Consider the following 19,304-nt stretch of genomic DNA (forward strand, 5'->3'; position numbering starts at 1 on the left):
AAAGAACTTTCCATGTGAATAAAAAAGAGTGGATTTATGAGATGAAATCATATTTTACTCCCTCTTTGAATTCTTTCCTTCGTTTGTAGCCATAAACTCAGCCTTACATTATAAGCCGAATAAGACCTATGGACCGAGTCACAGTCGCCTAATATACTAGTGGAGAGGGGTTGTAAGAGTTTAGCTTATGGATTATCGATTAACATTTTTGATGAATATGAATTTTGATCAAAACACGCACACACTATTTTCTTTCTTGAGCTAATTTGATTGTGAGCATTTTTGATTGAATATCCTTCATGTTGATCCTGATTTACCTTGAAAGTCCTCATGATCTAAAGATGTTTGAATTGAGTTTGGGGGAGAATGTTATGAACGTGAGTTGCGGAGTCTAAAAGTCTACAAGGTTGAGCTATGTCTCTTGTTAAAGCAATTTTCCAATGTTAGGAGGATATGATTTGATTGGATTTAAAAATTTTGATTTTATTGCTGAGGCTATTGATCCACGATAATTCTTGTTGTTTCTGGAGTGTTTTGTTTGTTTGTTTTGTTAGTTATTTGGTTTTGTTCGGGACGAACAAGAGTTCAAGTTTGGGGGAATTTGATAAGTGCATTTTATGCGCTTATATTGCTTAGTATTTAACTTGAATCTTGTGTTTTATTTGTCGTTGTTAAGCGCTTTTGTGTTGTTTTTGTTGTTTGAAGGAATCAAGTCTTTGAAATTGAATTGTTGGATTTAAATGCAAAAGAGAGAAGAAAAGATCAAGAGTTGAAGACTTGGAGAATTTAGAAATTTATGAATTCGAAGGCATGGCGCGCCCGCCCAACTAATCGAGCGCCAGCGCGAGTGACTGTAGGAAGCAGGGATTTTATGCGTGAGCATCGCGCGCGCGCCCAGCAATGTACGCGCCCGCGCCCCTTGAGAATTGTAATATGCAAAGATATGGTGCGCCCGCGCAGTCCCATCGAGCACCCACGCCACTCCTCAGAATTGAAATGCGTGAGCACTGCGCGCCCGCGCAGCTTTATGGCGCGCCCGCGCCACTCTCAAATTTTAGAATGCAAAGGTATCGCGCGCCCGCGCGACTTATTGGCGCGCCCGCGCTGTCGGCAAAATAGTGTTATTTTTGCATGATTTTGATGTTTTGGAAACTATTCTTAATTGCTAGACTTATCTTTACATGGGAAGGGGCCGAGGGAGAGGTTCATTATTGAAGTTCTAGAGAGTAGAAGAGCACTTCCAAGGAGGGATTGAAGATTGATCTTTTGCAAAGACTAGGTTTCATCTTAAATTTGTAGAATTCTTCCTTTCCTTATGTTTTGTAATTTGTTCTTCATGAATTGTGTTGGCTAGTTTTTATTACTTGGTTTAGGAAGACGAAGCCTTTGATTAAATTCTTCGTGAGATTTATGTTTTACAAAGTTTGATTATTGTTGAATATCAAGTGTTATTCTAGTTTATTTCATGATTTTATGTTTGATTATTAGATTGATCACCTAATGATTTTTATATAAAATCTATTGCTAAATTGGAATTCGAATCCGTAATTGTTTGAATTTTCTGATTTGCGAAGCAACTACGATTAATAATCGTCCGCTTGTGAGATTATGAATTGTAGGGATAACAATTGACTAGGCTAAATTCATCCGCTTTTGTATGAGTTGTCTAGATTTATCAGTTTCACTAGTTATATGCTATCGTGGGTTTAAATCTAATCGCTTGTATTAGGTTAATTCATTGATAAGGGTTATCTTAGAACGCTTGTATCTATTTAACTACGATTAAGGTGAAACGGGAATTTAATTTCCAATGATGAATATTCAACATGATTAAATATTTTTAGATAATCGATGATCGAACGAATGAAATCAAAGGTGTAATCGACCAAAACCAAGGCTTGTCTCTTATTGAATTTTCCATTGTGATTTACCATTGTGATAATTTATAAAATTGCATTCATTATTATTTTTACATTTGTGGAGTTTAATTCTCAAACCAAAATCCCCATTTTTACTATTTTGTATTTTTAAAGAACACGGAATTTTATCTTTCCTCGTGGAAACGATCCCTACTCACACTACTACATATTTTTATTTATCTGAGTGAGTCGGGTAATTTGGGCGTACACGATAAGCGCAACCAACCGCCGTCTTCATTTGCCGCCTAGCCCGTCGTCTTCCACCGCTTACCGTTCATTTTGCATATTTTGAGCTTTATTTCGAACTTTGAGGTATATTTGCATTTTAGGCTTTTAAATTTTGATATTTAGGTGTATTTTAGTGTGTGTGCATGCGTTTTTGGGTGTATTTCAGTGTGTTTGCATGTGTACACTAGTAGAAAAATGGGCTTTTACTTCGTCAGTTTTTACTTCGTCAATTAGTAAATACGAAGTAAAAGGTAACAATATACTTCGGTACTAACCAGGATGAAGTAAAAACACACCTTTTACTTCGGTACTTGAAAAACGCGGGCTTCACTAATTATTTTGGACAGTATTTTACTTCGGCACACTATAATTGCTGAAGTAATAAGTAAAAAAATTAATATTTTTATTATAATTGATGAAGTAAAAAATAAACGGATATTTTTACTCAACACTTGTGAAAAACAACACACGATCCGATCCCCTTTCTTCTTTGTTGTGGGAAAGAAAACCTAGCTAGCTAGCTGCTCGATCCCTTTCTTCTTCAGCCGCCCCCCATCAACCACCGCCGGGAACCGACGCCAACACCCTATTTCGAAAGAAAAAGGTCTTAATCTCTCTATTTTTTTTTTCAATTTATGTTTTACATGTTTTGGAAGATTTCAGTGCAGAAAGTATGTTTCCTTTTCTATCTCTGAACCTTTTTTGCCGAACAAAATCCTTCTCTATTGATTCATTCAACTTAAATATTAGCCATCATTAATTTCGTTTTGATTAAAATCCTTCTCACGGCCCAACTTCTTTTCCACCGTATGAGAAACGACCATTTAGTTAAATCTTTGAAGTGCAAGGTTAATCATCATACATATTTAGTTTTTCTTGTCAAAGGACGAACCCTATATATCTCTGTGTTTAGGCCCGCGAGCAAATGTATTCTTTAAGCTTTGTTCCCGTTAAAAAAAATTCTTTAGTAATTCAGGTTTTGATTTGATTCATCGTCTCTCTGTTCCATTTGTGTTAGCTGTGTTATTGTGATACTCTATCTATATAGTTATGCTTGCGCATATAGAGGAGTGTTGTATGTGTGGTGTGTGTGTGTGTGTGTGTGTGTAAATATAGTTTATCTGTGGAGGAATTTGGTTTTTTAAACATTCTGTAGGCTAGATTTTGTTTTGGTTTGGGTTTTACTTTAAAATGTAGGTATTTTTTTTTTTGAGTGGTTTCCACAAATATGTACCTTGAACATTGAAAATTATAAAGCATATTGTGGTACTAGAGCTGCTTTAGGTGTTTTGAAAATAGAGAAATGTCAAATGTTAGCCTTTTTTCTTAAAGGAAATGACTTTGAGTTAGTCGCCACATCATAGTTTTCATAATTCTGCTATTTCTTAAAGCGCTTAGCTTCAGTTGTTCAGAATGCATGAGTTGTTGTGTCACACAGTAGCTTGGGAATGATGTCAAATAATTTGTGCGAGTTGCTATTTCAAGTAACAACATTTTTTACGTGAGTATATTCTATGCCATTGTGGTTAGAAGCAGCTTTGGTCTTTGGTTAGAGAGTTTTTCATGTAGGGTCTTGGGGACAAGTTAAGTAACATGTAAGGGTTTGATGCAAAATATAATGGGAAATTGATACTGAGTAGATGACAGTTTGAATGGAGGAAACACTGAAAAAAAGTTACCTATCAATTCGTTTGGTCTTTGGAGTGTTGGATCCAACACTGGACATGCCTGAATCATTCGACAATATAATGCTAGTAATTTATTTTATGTTGCTTTCTTTGCTAAACAATCTACTGTTCTATTAGTTACCACTCCATCTGGTGTATTTTTTTTTGGTTTTCCTGCACTATAGCTTCTGTTGCTTCAGCAACAATTTGACAAGTATTTATTATTTCCCCTCGCGTAAACATACAAACAGTACTTATTATATTTTGTTGATTCAAATTGTGTCGTACATTATTTAATTTCCTCCTATTAACTTACTTGATTTAAAAAAGATGCAATTTTCCCTTGTGAAACGTAGGTTTACTCAATATGGCATGTTATTCCTTTCAACATGTATCAATTTCAAAGAGGATTCGAGATGCACAAAGAAAATAATTGTGATATTGTGTTGGTTTATACTCTATACACCAGTAGGGCAATGATAAAGCATTTGGTAGTTTTCTTTCACTCACAATGAGCTAAAAACTATAGCATGTGTTATTGATTTTGCTGCAGCTACTTTTCAGACACAAGCTGAACTTGAAAGTAGCATCCTAGCTCTAGCCGCAACAAAAGCAGGTATTTTTTGAACTTTTTCTGCTTCAGTGGACGTTTAATGTGCTTTGAAATTAAACCTGGTCGCATATTTTCTCCATGTGCTTACAATATTTTGATTATATGATGATTCATTGTTCGCATTGGGAATTTCGTTTCTTATGCTTGTAATTGTGCTCGATAAGACTGCTAAATTAATTTCCTAGCCTTTGTGCTTGAAAAATTAAGTTATTTGTCATTTTTTGTTTAAATAAATTAATATTTTGCATATTATATTTTTTATTTCTGTTCACTAGTAAAATTAATTTCCCGTTTTTACTTTGAAATCAAAAGTATTCATTCTTGATTTTGAAAATAGTTTACTGTATTAGAGCTTGGCTCGGTCATATTTGAATTTAAAATTTTTTTCTGGAACTATTCCTAAAATTAGCATTGATTTTTGGAGTCACAATGATTTTTTAAAAAATCCCTTTGGTTTTTAAAAACCAAGTAACTAGAACTTGAAGTGGAAATCATTCATGATTCTTGTATATTAATCTTTTAGTATTTGTTATTATATATAAATTTCATAAATTTAATTGTTTGTTGAAGATAAGTTGTGAATTATGGATAAATCTTGGATTCGCTCGGATAGAAGATCCAAACAGTATCAGGAGGGTGTTGAACAGTTCATCAGCAGTTGTTTGCAAAATCTCCACGTTGACCCCAATTTCATTCATTGTCCTTGTTGCAAATGTATAAATCTGAAAAAAGGACCGGTTACATCGATTCGAGAGCATCTTTTTTTTCATGGTTTTAGTCAAAATTATGTTAATTGGATTTGGCATGGCGAGTCTGCCGAAAATGATAGAGTAAATTGGAGTACCAACCAGGATCCAACTGATGATTATCACAAAGACTTTGAAACAACTAATATGTGTGAGGCAGCATACGAGAACTACACAGAAAATCCAGAAGAATTTGTGAAGTTTTTGGAGGACGCAGAGAAACCATTGTACAATGGATGTAAGCGTTACACAAAGTTGAGTGCACTAGTGAAACTGTACAATACCAAAGCCAGGCATGGGATGAGTGATGCTCTATTTTCAGATCTATTAACAGATTTTGGGGATATGCTACCAGATAATCACAATCTGCCATCTTCAACGTATGATGCAAAAAAGACATTGAGTTGTTTGTCGTTGAGCCATGAAAAGATCCATGCTTGTTCCAATGATTGCATCCTTTATAGAAAACAATATAAAGACTGTGTAAGTTGCCCTAAATGTGGCTTGTCGCGTTGGAAGCTAAACAAGAAGAACATTGAGAAGAAATGTGTTCCTGCCAAGGTGATGTGGTATTTTCCCCCCATACCAAGATTCAAACGTATGTATAAATCTTTAGAGACCTCAAAAAATTTAACTTGGCATAAAGAAACCACAAGAGTTGCTGGTCAGTTACGTCATCCGTCTGATTCACCATGTTGGAGGTTGGTTGATCATATGTGGCCCGACTTTGAAAGTGAGCCAAGAAATCTTCGCTTAGCACTTGCAGCTGATGGAATTAATCCCCATAGCAACCTTAGTAGTCGGTACAGCTGCTGGCCAGTCATGTTGGCCACATATAATCTGCCTCCAAACATGTGCATGAAGAGGAAATTCATAATGTTAACTATACTCATTTCTGGACCTAAACAGCCAGGTAACGATATAGATGTCTACCTTGATGTGCTAGTTGAAGATTTGCAACGATTGTGGGAAGGAGTTGATGGTGTCTATGATGCTTATCGAAAACAGTTTTTCACTCTTAAAGCAGTTTTATTATGGACCATCAATGACTTTCCAGCCTATGGTAACCTTAGTGGATGTACTACACATGGTTATTTTGCATGTCCAGTATGCGGAGAAAATACTTATGCAAAGCATTTGGAAAATGGGAGGAAAATGTCATTTTTTGGTCATAGAAGATTCTTACCAAGGTTTCATCCCTATCGGAGGCAGACTAAGGAGTTCAATGGCGTAGAAGAAGATGGAGATACACCTACACCATTATCTGGGGTTACCTTATATGACAAGCTTTCGAACATAAAGTGTGAGTTTGGAAAGAAGATCAGTGTGAAAGGTAAAAAGAGAAAGAAGGAGAAGGAGAATAATGTGGAAGGCAGTACAGATGAAAAGGATTTAGGAGCAACAGATTTCAGAAAATGTTGGAAGAAAAAGTCAATTTTTTTCAATCTTCCTTATTGGAAACACCTGCATGTTAGACATTGTCTCGATGTGATGCATATCAAGAAGAATGTTTTTGAGTCCCTCATTAATACTTTGATGAATGTTGAAGGAAAAACTAAGGACAATGTGGCAGCTAGGTTGGACATGCTTCAAATGGGAGTTAGGCCTGAATTGAGACCTGAATTTGGAGAGAAAAAAACATATATTCCTCCTAGTGCATGCTCATTCACAAAAAAAGAGAAGTTACAAGTGTGCCAGTCGTTAATGGATATAAAAGTTCCAGAAGGTTACTCATCGAACATGAAGAATCTTGTGTCCATGTCTGAGCTGAAGTTGTCTGGTTTGAAATCTCATGATTGTCATGTTCTAATGCAGCATTTCCTGCCAATACTCATACGTGATGCGCTGCCAAAACATGTTAGATACGCCATCATAAGATTTTGCTTCTTCTTCAAAGATATTTGTAGTAAGGTTATAGATGTAGCCAAGTTAGATAAGCTGCAATCTAACTTGGTTGTTACGCTGTGCTTATTGGAGCAGTATTTTCCCCCTTCTTTCTTTGATGTTATGGTGCACTTAACAGTCCATCTTGTTCGAGAAGTTCGATTATGTGGACCTGTTTGCTTCCGGTGGATGTATCCATTCGAAAGATGCATGAAAGTGTTTAAGAGTTATGTTGGCAGTCGAAAACATCCTGAAGGTTGCATTGTTCAGAGATATTCAGCAGAAGAAGCAATTGAGTTTTGTTCTGAATACCTCAATGAAGTTGATCCTGTTGGGATCCCTCAATCAATCCGAGACCCCAATTCAAACGTTCCTGGCTTCTTAGCATGTAACACACCAATGACAGTGCGACAAAGTGATATGCTACAAGCACATTTGACAGTGCTGGAAAATACTGGAGAAGTATTTCCCTACATAATGTAAGTTATGGCATTAATACTTAGTTCTGCACTTCTTTGATCTGTCAATATCTGCTGTCTTTTAAAAATTAATGGAAAAATATTTCCACAGTGAACACAAGACCTTTCTGAAATCGATATTTCCGAAAAAAGAGAAAGATGAAAGATGGATACAAGATGCCCACAATAAGAGGTTCATTGACTGGTTTCGTGCAAAGGTTGGGTGGATGAATAAATATTTTTTGAAGCATTTTGCGGTAATTTGCATCTACTATTTTAATCACTCTTTCAAATTAAATAAATTACAGGTGGCTGCTGAAATAGACAGCCGTAATGGTGGAACGACATCGACATTGACATGGTTGGCTCATGGACCACGCTCCCAAGTCATCAAGTATAGTAGTTATGTGGTAAATAACAATTTATACCAGACAAAGGCGCGAGATGATGAGAGAGTTTGCCAAAACAGTGGGGTTTCTCTAGTTGCAAACACCATGCTTGTTAGTAGTGCCAAAGATAAAAATCCTTTGATGGCCGATGTGTCTTTCTATGGTGTGATTGAAGAAATATGGGAGTTGGACTATCATCAATTTCAAGTTCCACTTTTCAAGTGCGCTTGGGTTGCAAATGACAAAGGAGTAATAAACAACGACGAATGTGGCTTCACCTTGGTCAATTTGAACAAAAGAGGGCACAAGAATGATGAATTTGTCCTTGCAAGTCAAGTCAATCAAGTCTTTTATATTGATGACCCAGCAAGAAAAGGATGGTCTATTGTGCTCCCAGTGCCAAATAGGTGTTACGAGGGGGAGGATGATTGTTCGAATAATATTCCCGAGACCCGACCAATTGACAATGTTGTTACTCATGAGATTCCCGTTCATGGAAGATACTTTAGAACAGAACATGAGGGTGTCTGGGAATCGAACAGAAAAAAATGATGTTTTGCACTTTTATATCATTTTTTGTTATGTATGAGTGAAGACACTCTTTGTACTTCTAAAATTTATGTTATGAACTTTTATTAGTTTTATTATTGTTATTATTTATTTTGATGTTATGAACTATCTTGTCTCTTCCTTACGTTTATGTATATGTTATTATGTTTTTGTTATTATTTATCATGCTTATTTTTATATTTATGTTATCATTATATGTTAATAGTGGTTTGAATATTCTTATGCAGTGGACAGCACATATAATGAGTAAGAGAAGGCAGAAAAATAAAGATGCAGTTGAGGAGATGCATGGATTAAGTGTTGGTAAGACTAGTGAAGATGCAGAGCCACATGCACTTACTCATGGAGAAGAACATGTAGATGTGCAAAAGAACAAGCGAGGTCGTACGATGATGGCTAAGCGAACTGCAGCTGCAAGATGGGGAAAAAAAGCAAAGATTGACTATGATGACTTGGGGCGGCCAACATACAACTCAAATGGGAGGGCACTTCAATCATACATTGGCTCCATTGCTAGATCCATGGTGCCAATCAATATAAAATCGTGGCCTGATGTTCCAGAAAACATAAAACAGAAGGTTTGGGAAGAGATATCGGTAAGTTTATCTTCCAAACATAATAAATATGAACATTAATTGGTTCAATGTTGTATTACTCTCTACATTGACAGCTTTCTTGTCTATACACAGAAATTTTCTTTATGGGATTGAATCCATTCGATTCAATAATTCAACTAACATATTCTGGTTTCAGAATGTCTTTGAAGTAGCGCCACAAAGCCAGTCAGCTGTGATGAGTTCAGCAGCTCAAAAATGGAGAGATTTCAAAAACAAATTGACTAGTCGATATGTCTGGCCCAACAGAAATAATCCAGAAACGTTGATTTTTCCACCAAGTCAATATCAGCTACCAGTAGCAGATTGGAAGGCTTTTGTGGATGCACGACTAGATCCATCGTGGGAGGTATTTTAAGTTTTTCCAAGTATATTTTAACAAATACTAATTTCCGTACTTAACTGAATTAAATTCTGATATAGATTACTCATGAAAAGCAAAAGGAATGGACCAAGCATTGTAAATATCACCATAGACTGTCTCGAAAAGGTTACATTGGATTGGAGGCTGAGCTGGTAAGCTTTTGATCATTCGTTTAACAATTTTTTCGTGTATAATACACTGTCTTCTTTTGTTGAATTCACGTACTTGTAAGATTCTAAATTTTTGAATTGCAGAAGGAGAAAAATATAATTGCCAGAGATGAAGAAGTTGACAGATCAATTCTTTGGCGCAAAGCTCGTGAGGACAAAGCTGGAAAAATTATAAACACAGAGACATCAGAAATCGCTGCAAAAATTGTAAATTTTTAATTTTATCGATTTCCATAATGCCTTCATATATATATATATTTCTTGGATTAATTTGTTATGCTTATAAATGTAGGATGACTTGTTGGAAAAGAAGGAGAGTGGAGAGTTCAAAGTTTCTGGAATGAATGATGTCCTAACCATTGCATTAGGCATCCAGGAACATTATGGGAGGGTTCGAGGTGTCGGCGGATTTGTAACACCTCAAGTTTTCTTCAAAACTCCTAGAAAGAAAAGGGAATCAGTCCCTACAACTACGATGGAAATCTCCCAAAAACAGTTGGAAGAGACTAAACTTTTGAAGGAGGAGTTGGAGAAACTGAAGGCACAACTTGCTGCTGTTATGCCAATCATCACCGATCGAGCTTCTGAGATGGTAACATCAAACAAGTCATCTGAAATTCAGGGCCCAAATGCATCCAAAAATCTGACCCCAAAGCTTTCTGATGATTTTGAAGGTTTTTATGAATGCGGCCCTCCAGACATGAAGGTTATTTATTACTCTAAGGCCTGCATAGCCAGCCTGTTTTATTTCCCTTGGCTAAAATAATTGAAGTCAGTTTTTATAATAAGTGCATGCCATATATATCACTATATAAGGCCTGCATAGCCAGCCTGCATCATCCCTAACTCCCTCAACCATAATCTGCATGTTGGCCATGGCTTACTTGGTAGCTGTTAGTGCAGTACCAGATTAATCAGTCGACCACTTGGTTGGCCAAAACCGTGGGTGTACCAAGTTTTTCGGTTATTGAATTATATATGTATATATGATAATTTATTGTTCTTGAAGGGGAAAAAATGCCACCTTGTCTTGAAAACACGTGGAGATGTGGTGGCATATGGCACAATAATATCAAGTGGAGGTCCAAATGTTAAGATTCAAGATCTTCCACTTGGGGAAGAGAACTTCAAGGTGTTGATTGACGTTGTCCTAGATGAAGCAGCAGAGCTTCCAATCCCAATGAATTGTGGACCAATAGTCATGAAGGATTCACTTGGAGCCATCGTTGGTTGGCCAAAAGTGTTGGTAATTTTTCCAAGGACAAAGGTATTTTAAAAGCTTCAATTTTTTATATGTTTGTAATTGTCATATATGTTATTTGGATAATTTTTTACTTTATTCTAAATTGTACGAATATTCAAAATTGTAGAAAGAGAAACCTCAACCATTTGCAATTATGGATGTTTCTGGACAGCGTCAAAAGTTCATGGAAATTGAAAGAAACTTACCCATGGCTTGCAAGTATATCTACTCATATGTTGTTAGGTTGATGGGCGAAGATGACAGCATTCACATAGAGTTTGAGGAATCTATGTTTGGACGTTCTCAAAGCCTACGGTTGATTAGAGAAGATATCGTTCCATTTATGGAGATGAGGAAGATAGGTGCGAGACAGATTTTGGTTTACATGGGGTATGTTGTGTTGCACTTAATTTTTTTGTTTGCATATTTAATATTTTGTTTGGTTTGTGTCCATTCTATGATAAATTTTTCACCTATGTATGTAATATTGAGTGCAGTCACCTATACAAATATTTGAAGGAACAAGACCGAACAGATTGCATTTCATTTGTGGATCCTGGCCACTTACCTACATGCCCACTTGACAGCGATGGCAGCCACTTGTCACAACATATCGCTAACCAGTTGGAAGCGGTTTGTAGAGACAGCGTATGCCTCATCCCATACAACACTGGGTATGATTTTAGTTCTTTATAAATATATAATGGATACTAGTCAATTATTTTATGTTGTTTCTAAACTTGCAACTTATTCTTTCAACTTCACATTGTTTTAGGTACCATTGGATCTTGACCATCGTCAATGTAGCTGAAAATATGATATATTTGTTGGACTCTTCTACAAACAGATGCCGAGACGATGCATGGAAAAAGATAGTGATGAAGTATGTAGTATATTATATATGCAGTCACTTATACAAACGAAAAAAAAATAACTTGTTACTTTTTAAATGTAGTGGGGTCAAGCTGTACAATGCATCGAGGGGTATTCCTAAATGGCCAAGTTTTAAACAACTGACGGTATGTGGTGTGATTACGTATGAATGACATTAATTGATAGGGAAATATTATTTGGATTGTGATTGATGCAATTGAGTTTCAATATTATTATAGGGAAATCTGAAACAAAGTGGTGGCGTTGAATGTGGATATTATGTGATGAGGTATATGAAGGAAATAGTTGAATGTGAAGTTCTATGGGTGGAAACGATGGTGAGTTTCAAATTTTAATTTATGCTCTGATTTATTTAAAAAGGAATCACATGTTCTTCTGTTAGTGCTTCTGTTAGTGATGGTTTTTCAGCACTAAAACTTCTGTTAGTGATGACTTTTATTACCATGGCAAAAGGAATCACATGTGCTTCTGTTAGTGATGGTTTTTCTCAGCACTATAACTTCTGTTAGTGATGGTTTCAGCACTATAGCTTCTGAATCACATGTGCTAAAGGATCGAGCAGTAGTTTGCTGTGTCTCAAGCCCTCCCTTGCCTGGTTTCTTGAGCCTAGGATTCAATGCACTTGCATGCTTTTACTTGCTATGAGAATAAATTAGGATTGTGTGTGGGTTTTAGCTAGTTTCTCATGAACTGAAGAATTAACTGCTACATGGTTTCAATGTTTGAGAATCCTTGGCTATGACGAGGTTCTTATTTTTCATTTTTTAGTTTATATATTGTATGTAAGTTTTGCATTTGAAATTTTTTGCAATTTAAATTGTCAGTTGATTTTAATGTAATAGACTCATATACCATGTCCATTACTGAACTTCTTATGTTATCTTAATGGACACCCCCTGTTTGGTATTTGACAGCTAGAAACGCCTTGTTTATTGGTTTTCTTGATTGGGTTGAGATTTCACATAATGTAAGCACAGAGTACTTAGATATGCTGTTGGAGAGGATGTTATCAAAATGGAAAGCCAATTTTGTTGTTCAATGGACATATGAAGCTGTATAAATTCATTTTTTATACTTGGGATTGTTCATATAACTGAAGGGATGATATATGCGTGGTGGTTTGTGTACACTTTTGCTGCTTGTTTTGATATTGGAGTTTATGAGTACTTGTACACTTGCCATTATTAATCTTGAGCATTTTAAATAACACAATCTGCTAAGAATCGATCTTGGCAGCAAATATATTTTAAATTGTCAGCATGCTAACACAATCTGCTATGAATTTGTTTATGTTTTGAAACCCATAACAATTAAGCTGATCATACATGTCAGCATGCATAGCAAATAGGTTGCTTATTCTTTTTTGGATTTCAGTTTGCAACTAGTTGCCTTGTTGGTTTACCGTCACATTCCTATCTTTTTTTGAATTTCAGTTTGCAGGATGCGTCAAGAATAAGGCGTACAGTCAAGAACAATTTGATGAAGTTAGAAGTGAATGGAGTGAATTTGTCTACTCACATGTAGGTGGTTGAATATGTTATTTCAAATTGGGATAATACTTTGTTTTGAGCAAATACATGTGGATGTGTACATGTTTAGGTGGTTCAATATGTCATTTGAAATGGGATAATACTTCTTTTTGAGGAAATACGTGTGGATGTGTACACGTATAGTTTTGATAAAATATGTGTGGATATGTGCATATAATTTCGGGTTATTTCGTTGGATAGACTACTTGTTGATTTATGTATGTGTCATTTTGGGATGAATTTATTAATTATTAGTGTATTTTTAAGTTGAATCTGTGTATTTATGGCATTATTGTATCTAAATATTAATTTATAAAATATGTTCTATTGCTTCGGCAATTTTAGAATAAACGAAGTAAATAATTATCTACTACTTCGTATTTTAATAAAAATACTGAGGTAAAACATATTCTATTACTTCAGCAATTTCATTAATAGACGAAGTATAAGAAAGCATTTTACTACGGTAATATATGAAATTAACGAAGTAAAAGATATTATATCACTTCGTCTGATAACAAAATTGATGAAGTAAAAGCTTCAGTAATTCATTAATAAGTGACGTAAAAGATTGACTTTTACTTCGGTAATAAATGAAATTATAGAAGTAAAATATAATATTTAACTTCGTATAAAAACCGAAGTATAATAATAGTTTTTACTTCATTAAATCATTAAATACCGAAGTATAAGAATAGTTTTTACTTCATTAAACTCATTAACTACCGAAGTATAATCATAGCTTTTACTTCATTAAACTCATTAAATACCGAAGTATAAGAATATTTTTGACTTCGTCAATTATGAAATGAGCGAAGTAAAATATATGTTTTTACTTCGGCATTGGTCCTATTTTGCCTCCAAAAAATTACCTAAGACTTCGGTAATTTCTCATATAAGACTTCGGCAATTCAACGAAGTAAAAACATACCCTATTACTTCACGTGACACTACTTCGGTAAATAAAGGTCCTACGACTTCGGTTATTAACCGAAGTCTTAAGCCATTTTTCTACTAGTGGTATTTAGGTGTTTGCACGTGCATACTGTGTGTGTATAAGATGTGTGTGTGTGTGTGTCTTAGTTTGTGTATTTAGGTGTGTCTGTCCTTATTGTTTACATGTATTTAGGTGTGTGTGCATGTGTAGTGTGTGTATTTAGGTGTGTGTGCATGTGTGGTCGACCAATTTAGCATCCTGGTCGAATAATAAGCCTTTTCTTCGACCCATTTCATATATAAATAAAAATTATTATTCCAAAATGCTACGGTTTATCTATAACCGTAGAAAAATCGCTAAAAAATACAAATTATTATTCCAAAATTCTACGGTGTATCTATGACCGTAGAAAAATCCCTACGGTTTATAAAAAAACGTAGCGATATATTTGCTATGGTACTTAAAAACCCGTAGCAAAATTGTGCTACAGTGTTGTTATAACCGTAGAAATTTTGCTACGGTTTTAATAATTTTCTAAGCTTTTTAAGAAACCGTAGCAAATGTTGCTACGAATTTTCCGTAGCAAAACCATTGCAAATTGCTATGGTTTTTCAACAAAACCTTTTTGTTCAACTATTATAAAAAGGCTAACGACATTTCGTAACCAATTTAACAATGACATTTTGTGAAATTTCTTTTGAAATTGTGAAAGTTTTACCACTTGAAGGATTAATTTTTGTTGGGTTGGTTCACTACTGAGTGGTTGTAGAGTATCAAGGTCAAGTTTATGTACTTTGACTGAATATTTTTTCAATGTTCCGCTACCACCGGAACCACCACTCGTTTTAATATAATAGTTGGTTTTGAAAATTTTACATATGACAAAAGAGTTGTTCGTACCTTCTTTCTCAATATCGAAGTGATCCAAAACTTTGCTTCATTTTTTCTCGGATTGTAGTCGTGATCGTTCACATCGTATTGCTTTCTCGAACGGACGATGGTGTCCCGACATCTTTTTTGGGGAGTTCCATGGGTTCTTCCTCCTCATGGCCAGGTTCGACTTCATCAAATTCAGGAAAGTATCCAAAATCTTCACCAGAGTCAGGAATGTATCCACCTCCACCACCACCACGATTTGAAGATGACACATTGAAAATAGAATTATTTATTGGAGTAAATTGCGAAAAGAGAAAATTAATTGTAGATAAATGTAGAAATGAGATAAAATTGTAGAGAAATGTAGAGTTGAGAGAAGATTGTTGTGTCAAAAAATTGAACAATCATATTGTATTTATAATTATTTTTTTATCAGGTATTTATAGTTAATTTTAAGGGTTAAAAAAATTGTATTTGCAATTTGGACCCCAAATTACAATAAAAGTAACATGTATTCAGTAGTCATTTGAAACAACTACTGAATAGAGTCGTTGGGCCAACGACCCTTTATTTTTTTAAAAAAAAAATTATTGTATCCAAAAATAGAGAACCGGTTCAATCCATTACTTAATGGATTGGAGCGGATTTTGGGTCCGGTTCATCCGTACCGGTCTCAGTCTTGTCCAAACCGGTCCGTTAGGCATGCCTACTAATGTGGAACCAATACAATACTGATATAGAGCTGACGTGTATATTGTCACGTAAGTATTTTCGAAAATGAACTAAAATTTCAAAAAAATTAGAACATGCAGGACTACTAATTAGACGGTCAATCAAGTGACAAGGCCCAAAATTAAACCCATTTCAATAGCTAGCCAGAGGGCCTAATTTTTATGGGCCCAATTCCAATATGGCCCTAATATATATTCATTACCTCCACTGTTCCGCCATTAACACCCAAAGCTCCACCCATGGGTTCCAACAATAAAGTTCTCATGGAGCTAGAGGGTAACTCCACAAGTTCATCGACTTCCTCTTTAGGTTTCCTTCATCATTCTTCTATGTTTCTCTTCTTCTTCTTTTTCTTCTTCTTCTTCTTCCTAAGTTCAGTTTGGCGATTTAATTTTTTTTTTCCTTTGCAGGGTTGAATCTTTTCTTTATTGGGAAAGCGTTTGATACTATAAATTCTGATTCATTTGGTGAAAAACCCTCAATTTTTACTGTTCCTAAGAGCCAAGGTAGTAGTAATCTTGTTTTTAGATTTTTTGTTCTTCTCTTTATGAAGTGGAATCTTAAAGTTAAGATTTTCAGAGTTATAAGCGTGGAATAGCCTGGGTTTTGTATATATAGTCCAAAAAGAATTAATATCTGAACTATGTTTTGTATATTTGGAGTTGTACATGGTTTTTGGTGGATTTTATCTTTGGAATTGGTGCGTTAGTTTTTTTTATGTGTCCTCGTTGCTGTTTATTAATTTGAACGCCAAATGAATGCTTAAGTGCTAAAAATCTGACTTTCATTGTTTGAAATAATTTAGTGAACCGAGATTTCAAGAATGGTTTTTGGGTTTTTTTGCTTCGAATTTTATTGGGGTGAATGATTGATTCAGCTACGAAAACACTGGATATTGCTTTGAAATTTTATTTTGTGTACGTATTAGTGCAAAATTGTTTATTATACATCTTTAAGTCTAACGAAGGTTGATCCATTTAGGCATAGTTTTGGTTATTAGTCTTTAGTTGATTTGATACTTGTTATCATCGATTTGCGGTTACTTATATTGGGTTCTAATGCATTATGATCACAAATGCGAAGAGTGAATTAGTTGGTCTAGATGGTTTTTGTTATTTATCTGTTGTTTAATTTTCTTGTATTGATGTAATCATGTCACTGTAGGTTCTTTAGTAGTTGTATTTTTTGTTTATAGCTAAAACATTATGACTTGGAAATGTGGGTACACTCAAATCTGTATTGCTTTCTTGTACTGATGTTATTCTAAATTCTTGAAATTTTATAATATTAATAATGTCTAGATTGGATGATTCATTAGTAGATGCAAATTTTCATATTAAACGGCAATATTCTTAAAATATTGAGTTAGTATTTGAGATTGCTTTTAGGAAGCACTTTTGGGTTTTTCCTTCACAAAATAATTTCCAAATTTGTGCAAGAAAAGCTCAAAATTGCTTCCAAGAAGCAATCTTAAGTACTACCTGAATGTGAGAGGTTGTTGTTTGCATGTAGTGGTTGATATAACCATATATATCAAAAGTTCACAAAGCATAGAGGCTCAAACTTCATCTAGATGCAGGTCACGACTCGATCCATTGGTGAAGTGTTTCACCCTGTTTGTCAAGCACGGGCATTGTAGCACTTTAAAAGCTCAGGACAACCTTTAAGCATTCCTTAAATTTAGAGATACAAAATCAATTGGCATGGGTTCCCTTCATGTGAAATGTGAATTAAAAATCAATTAGTTTTTCTTAACCCCTAATAAGCTTTTGTTGTTTAATAGCAAGTTTGATAAATTTTAGAAGACATATAATTATTTTTTTTGAACTACTTAGACCATGGTGTATTATCTCTTAGTGTGCCTCCCTTAAATAATGTGTGTGTGTTGGCTGTGCCTTGTGCTTAGTTTCTTGCGCTTTAGTGCTTGCTGCTCCTATATGAATGCGGATAAAACTAAGCTATCTTTCCAACAGCCAATAGGGCTTCCTTTCCAGAGACAAGATCTTGAAAATGTGAAAAATTTTAGGTTCCTTGGAAGAGTTTTTGGAGGTTTATTCTTCCAATGTAATTGCATCTATGCCTGATTAGTAAGAAGGCCCATTACATCAGTAGAATTGTGTAACTCCATACTCAAGAAAAAAGAACGATTGGTTTGGTTTGGTAAATTTACATGAGCAATCTCTTCTTCTTGCATTTTTCTTATGTTTTGTCATTTAAAATACTGGATTTTAGTGCATAGCGGAAACCATGGACTTTAGTGTTTAGTAGTAACCTTTGGTTAAAATATTCAGCATGTTTGTCATGTCACAACACTTTTTGTTGGCACTTTTCAGTTCTAGGCAAAGTGAAGGACTTTCTAGACGCGATGTCTGAATCAAACAAAACCCTGTTGCAAGATGAAAAGGTACAAAATTGCACTCTTATCAAATCATATGTTTCTTTGTTTTTTTGCCACTGGTGGAATATTAGTATCTTGTTTTGCAGGGAAATCCTGATAACTATGATATCGAATTACTTAGTGGCAAAGAGTCACACATCATTGAAATGGTAGACGCTGCCACATTCCCATTTTGTCATTTCTTCAGCCTTCGGTGATCCGTATAGATGATTCTCATATGCATGTTTTTGTAGGATTTAATGCTAGGAATTTCCGATCTTCATACCCCAGAGGCTGTTGCTGCAGCAGAAGCTACCATGATTGGTTATCAACCAGTAATTTCTGTAGACTCAAGTATCAGTTCAGAATCTGATGAAGAAAACCAAGATGGGAATGATGAGGGTGCTGATGAAAGTAGTAATAGTTCTTTAAGATATAATGGGAGATTTTTTGAGGAAATCATCAAAAAGCCGAAGATCAAGAAAACGATCCAAGATTGTGGAGCTGTGCTAAGGTGGATGGTTAATTCCACGTGAACATATTTTTATTTTATTTGTGTTTGCACAATTTTTAAAGATGCGGGCGTGTTAGGTGCTAAAAGCACCAATTTTGTTGAAATACAATAAAAAAATTAACTTCTTCAAATCAAAATATAACGAATTCTTGATTTGATTGTTGGTTATAATCTTTCAAGCTAACTTACCCAAAAAAAAAGGAAACGACACCAAAAACTTGGAGAATAAACGATTCACCTTATTTACTGTGAAGAATTTGGTTGACCTCAATTAGATTAATTGGACAGTCCAGATAAATTGTGGAAATTAATCTTGATCCAATGGTTGCACTACAAAAAAAAACTCGTGTTTTGCTACGATTTTTCTAGTACTGTAGCAACATGTTGCAACAGTTTTATTAAACCGTAGAAAAATGCAACGGTTTTGATAAAACCGTAGCTTTTGCTACGTTTTTTTATAACCGTGACAAATATTTGCTATGATTTTGCAACAACCGTTGCAAATGCAACGACTTTATAAAAACCGTTGCAAAATTTGGTAACAGTTTTAAAAAACCGTAGCTTTTGCAACGGTTTTTGT

The 19,304-nt window shown here is 35.0% G+C and overlaps 1 protein-coding gene and 2 long non-coding RNA genes across 4 annotated transcripts; all 3 read left to right on the top strand.

Moving 5' to 3' along the window:
* The first annotated feature begins 4,364 nt into the window (after positions 1 to 4,364).
* LOC140894791 (uncharacterized) lies at positions 4,365 to 9,349 on the top strand. The gene is made up of 3 exons (XR_012153943.1): positions 4,365 to 4,430; positions 8,702 to 9,070; positions 9,228 to 9,349. It is a non-coding gene; the product is annotated as an uncharacterized lncRNA (long non-coding RNA).
* Positions 9,350 to 11,412: 2,063 nt separating this feature from the next.
* LOC140859918 (uncharacterized) lies at positions 11,413 to 12,033 on the top strand. Its single transcript, XR_012143560.1, has 4 exons — positions 11,413 to 11,539; positions 11,641 to 11,748; positions 11,821 to 11,884; positions 11,978 to 12,033. It is a non-coding gene; the product is annotated as an uncharacterized lncRNA (long non-coding RNA).
* A 4,040-nt stretch (positions 12,034 to 16,073) lies between these two features.
* On the top strand, positions 16,074 to 18,787 carry LOC140867593 (uncharacterized). Of its 2 annotated transcripts, none has more exons than XM_073272659.1 (5): positions 16,074 to 16,142; positions 16,244 to 16,339; positions 18,167 to 18,237; positions 18,318 to 18,380; positions 18,465 to 18,787. In XM_073272659.1, exons 1-5 carry the CDS (start codon positions 16,097 to 16,099, stop codon positions 18,744 to 18,746), a joined length of 558 nt encoding a protein of 185 aa, XP_073128760.1. In that variant the 5' UTR covers positions 16,074 to 16,096; the 3' UTR covers positions 18,747 to 18,787. The 2 variants fall into 2 exon arrangements, with proteins under 2 accessions (XP_073128760.1, XP_073128761.1); XM_073272660.1 differs by having other exon boundaries at positions 16,087 to 16,109.
* The last annotated feature ends 517 nt before the right edge of the window (positions 18,788 to 19,304 follow it).

Source organism: Henckelia pumila, chromosome 4, assembly GCF_033568475.1.
Source record: "Henckelia pumila isolate YLH828 chromosome 4, ASM3356847v2, whole genome shotgun sequence".
In the NCBI taxonomy this organism is placed as follows: Eukaryota; Viridiplantae; Streptophyta; class Magnoliopsida; order Lamiales; family Gesneriaceae; genus Henckelia; species Henckelia pumila.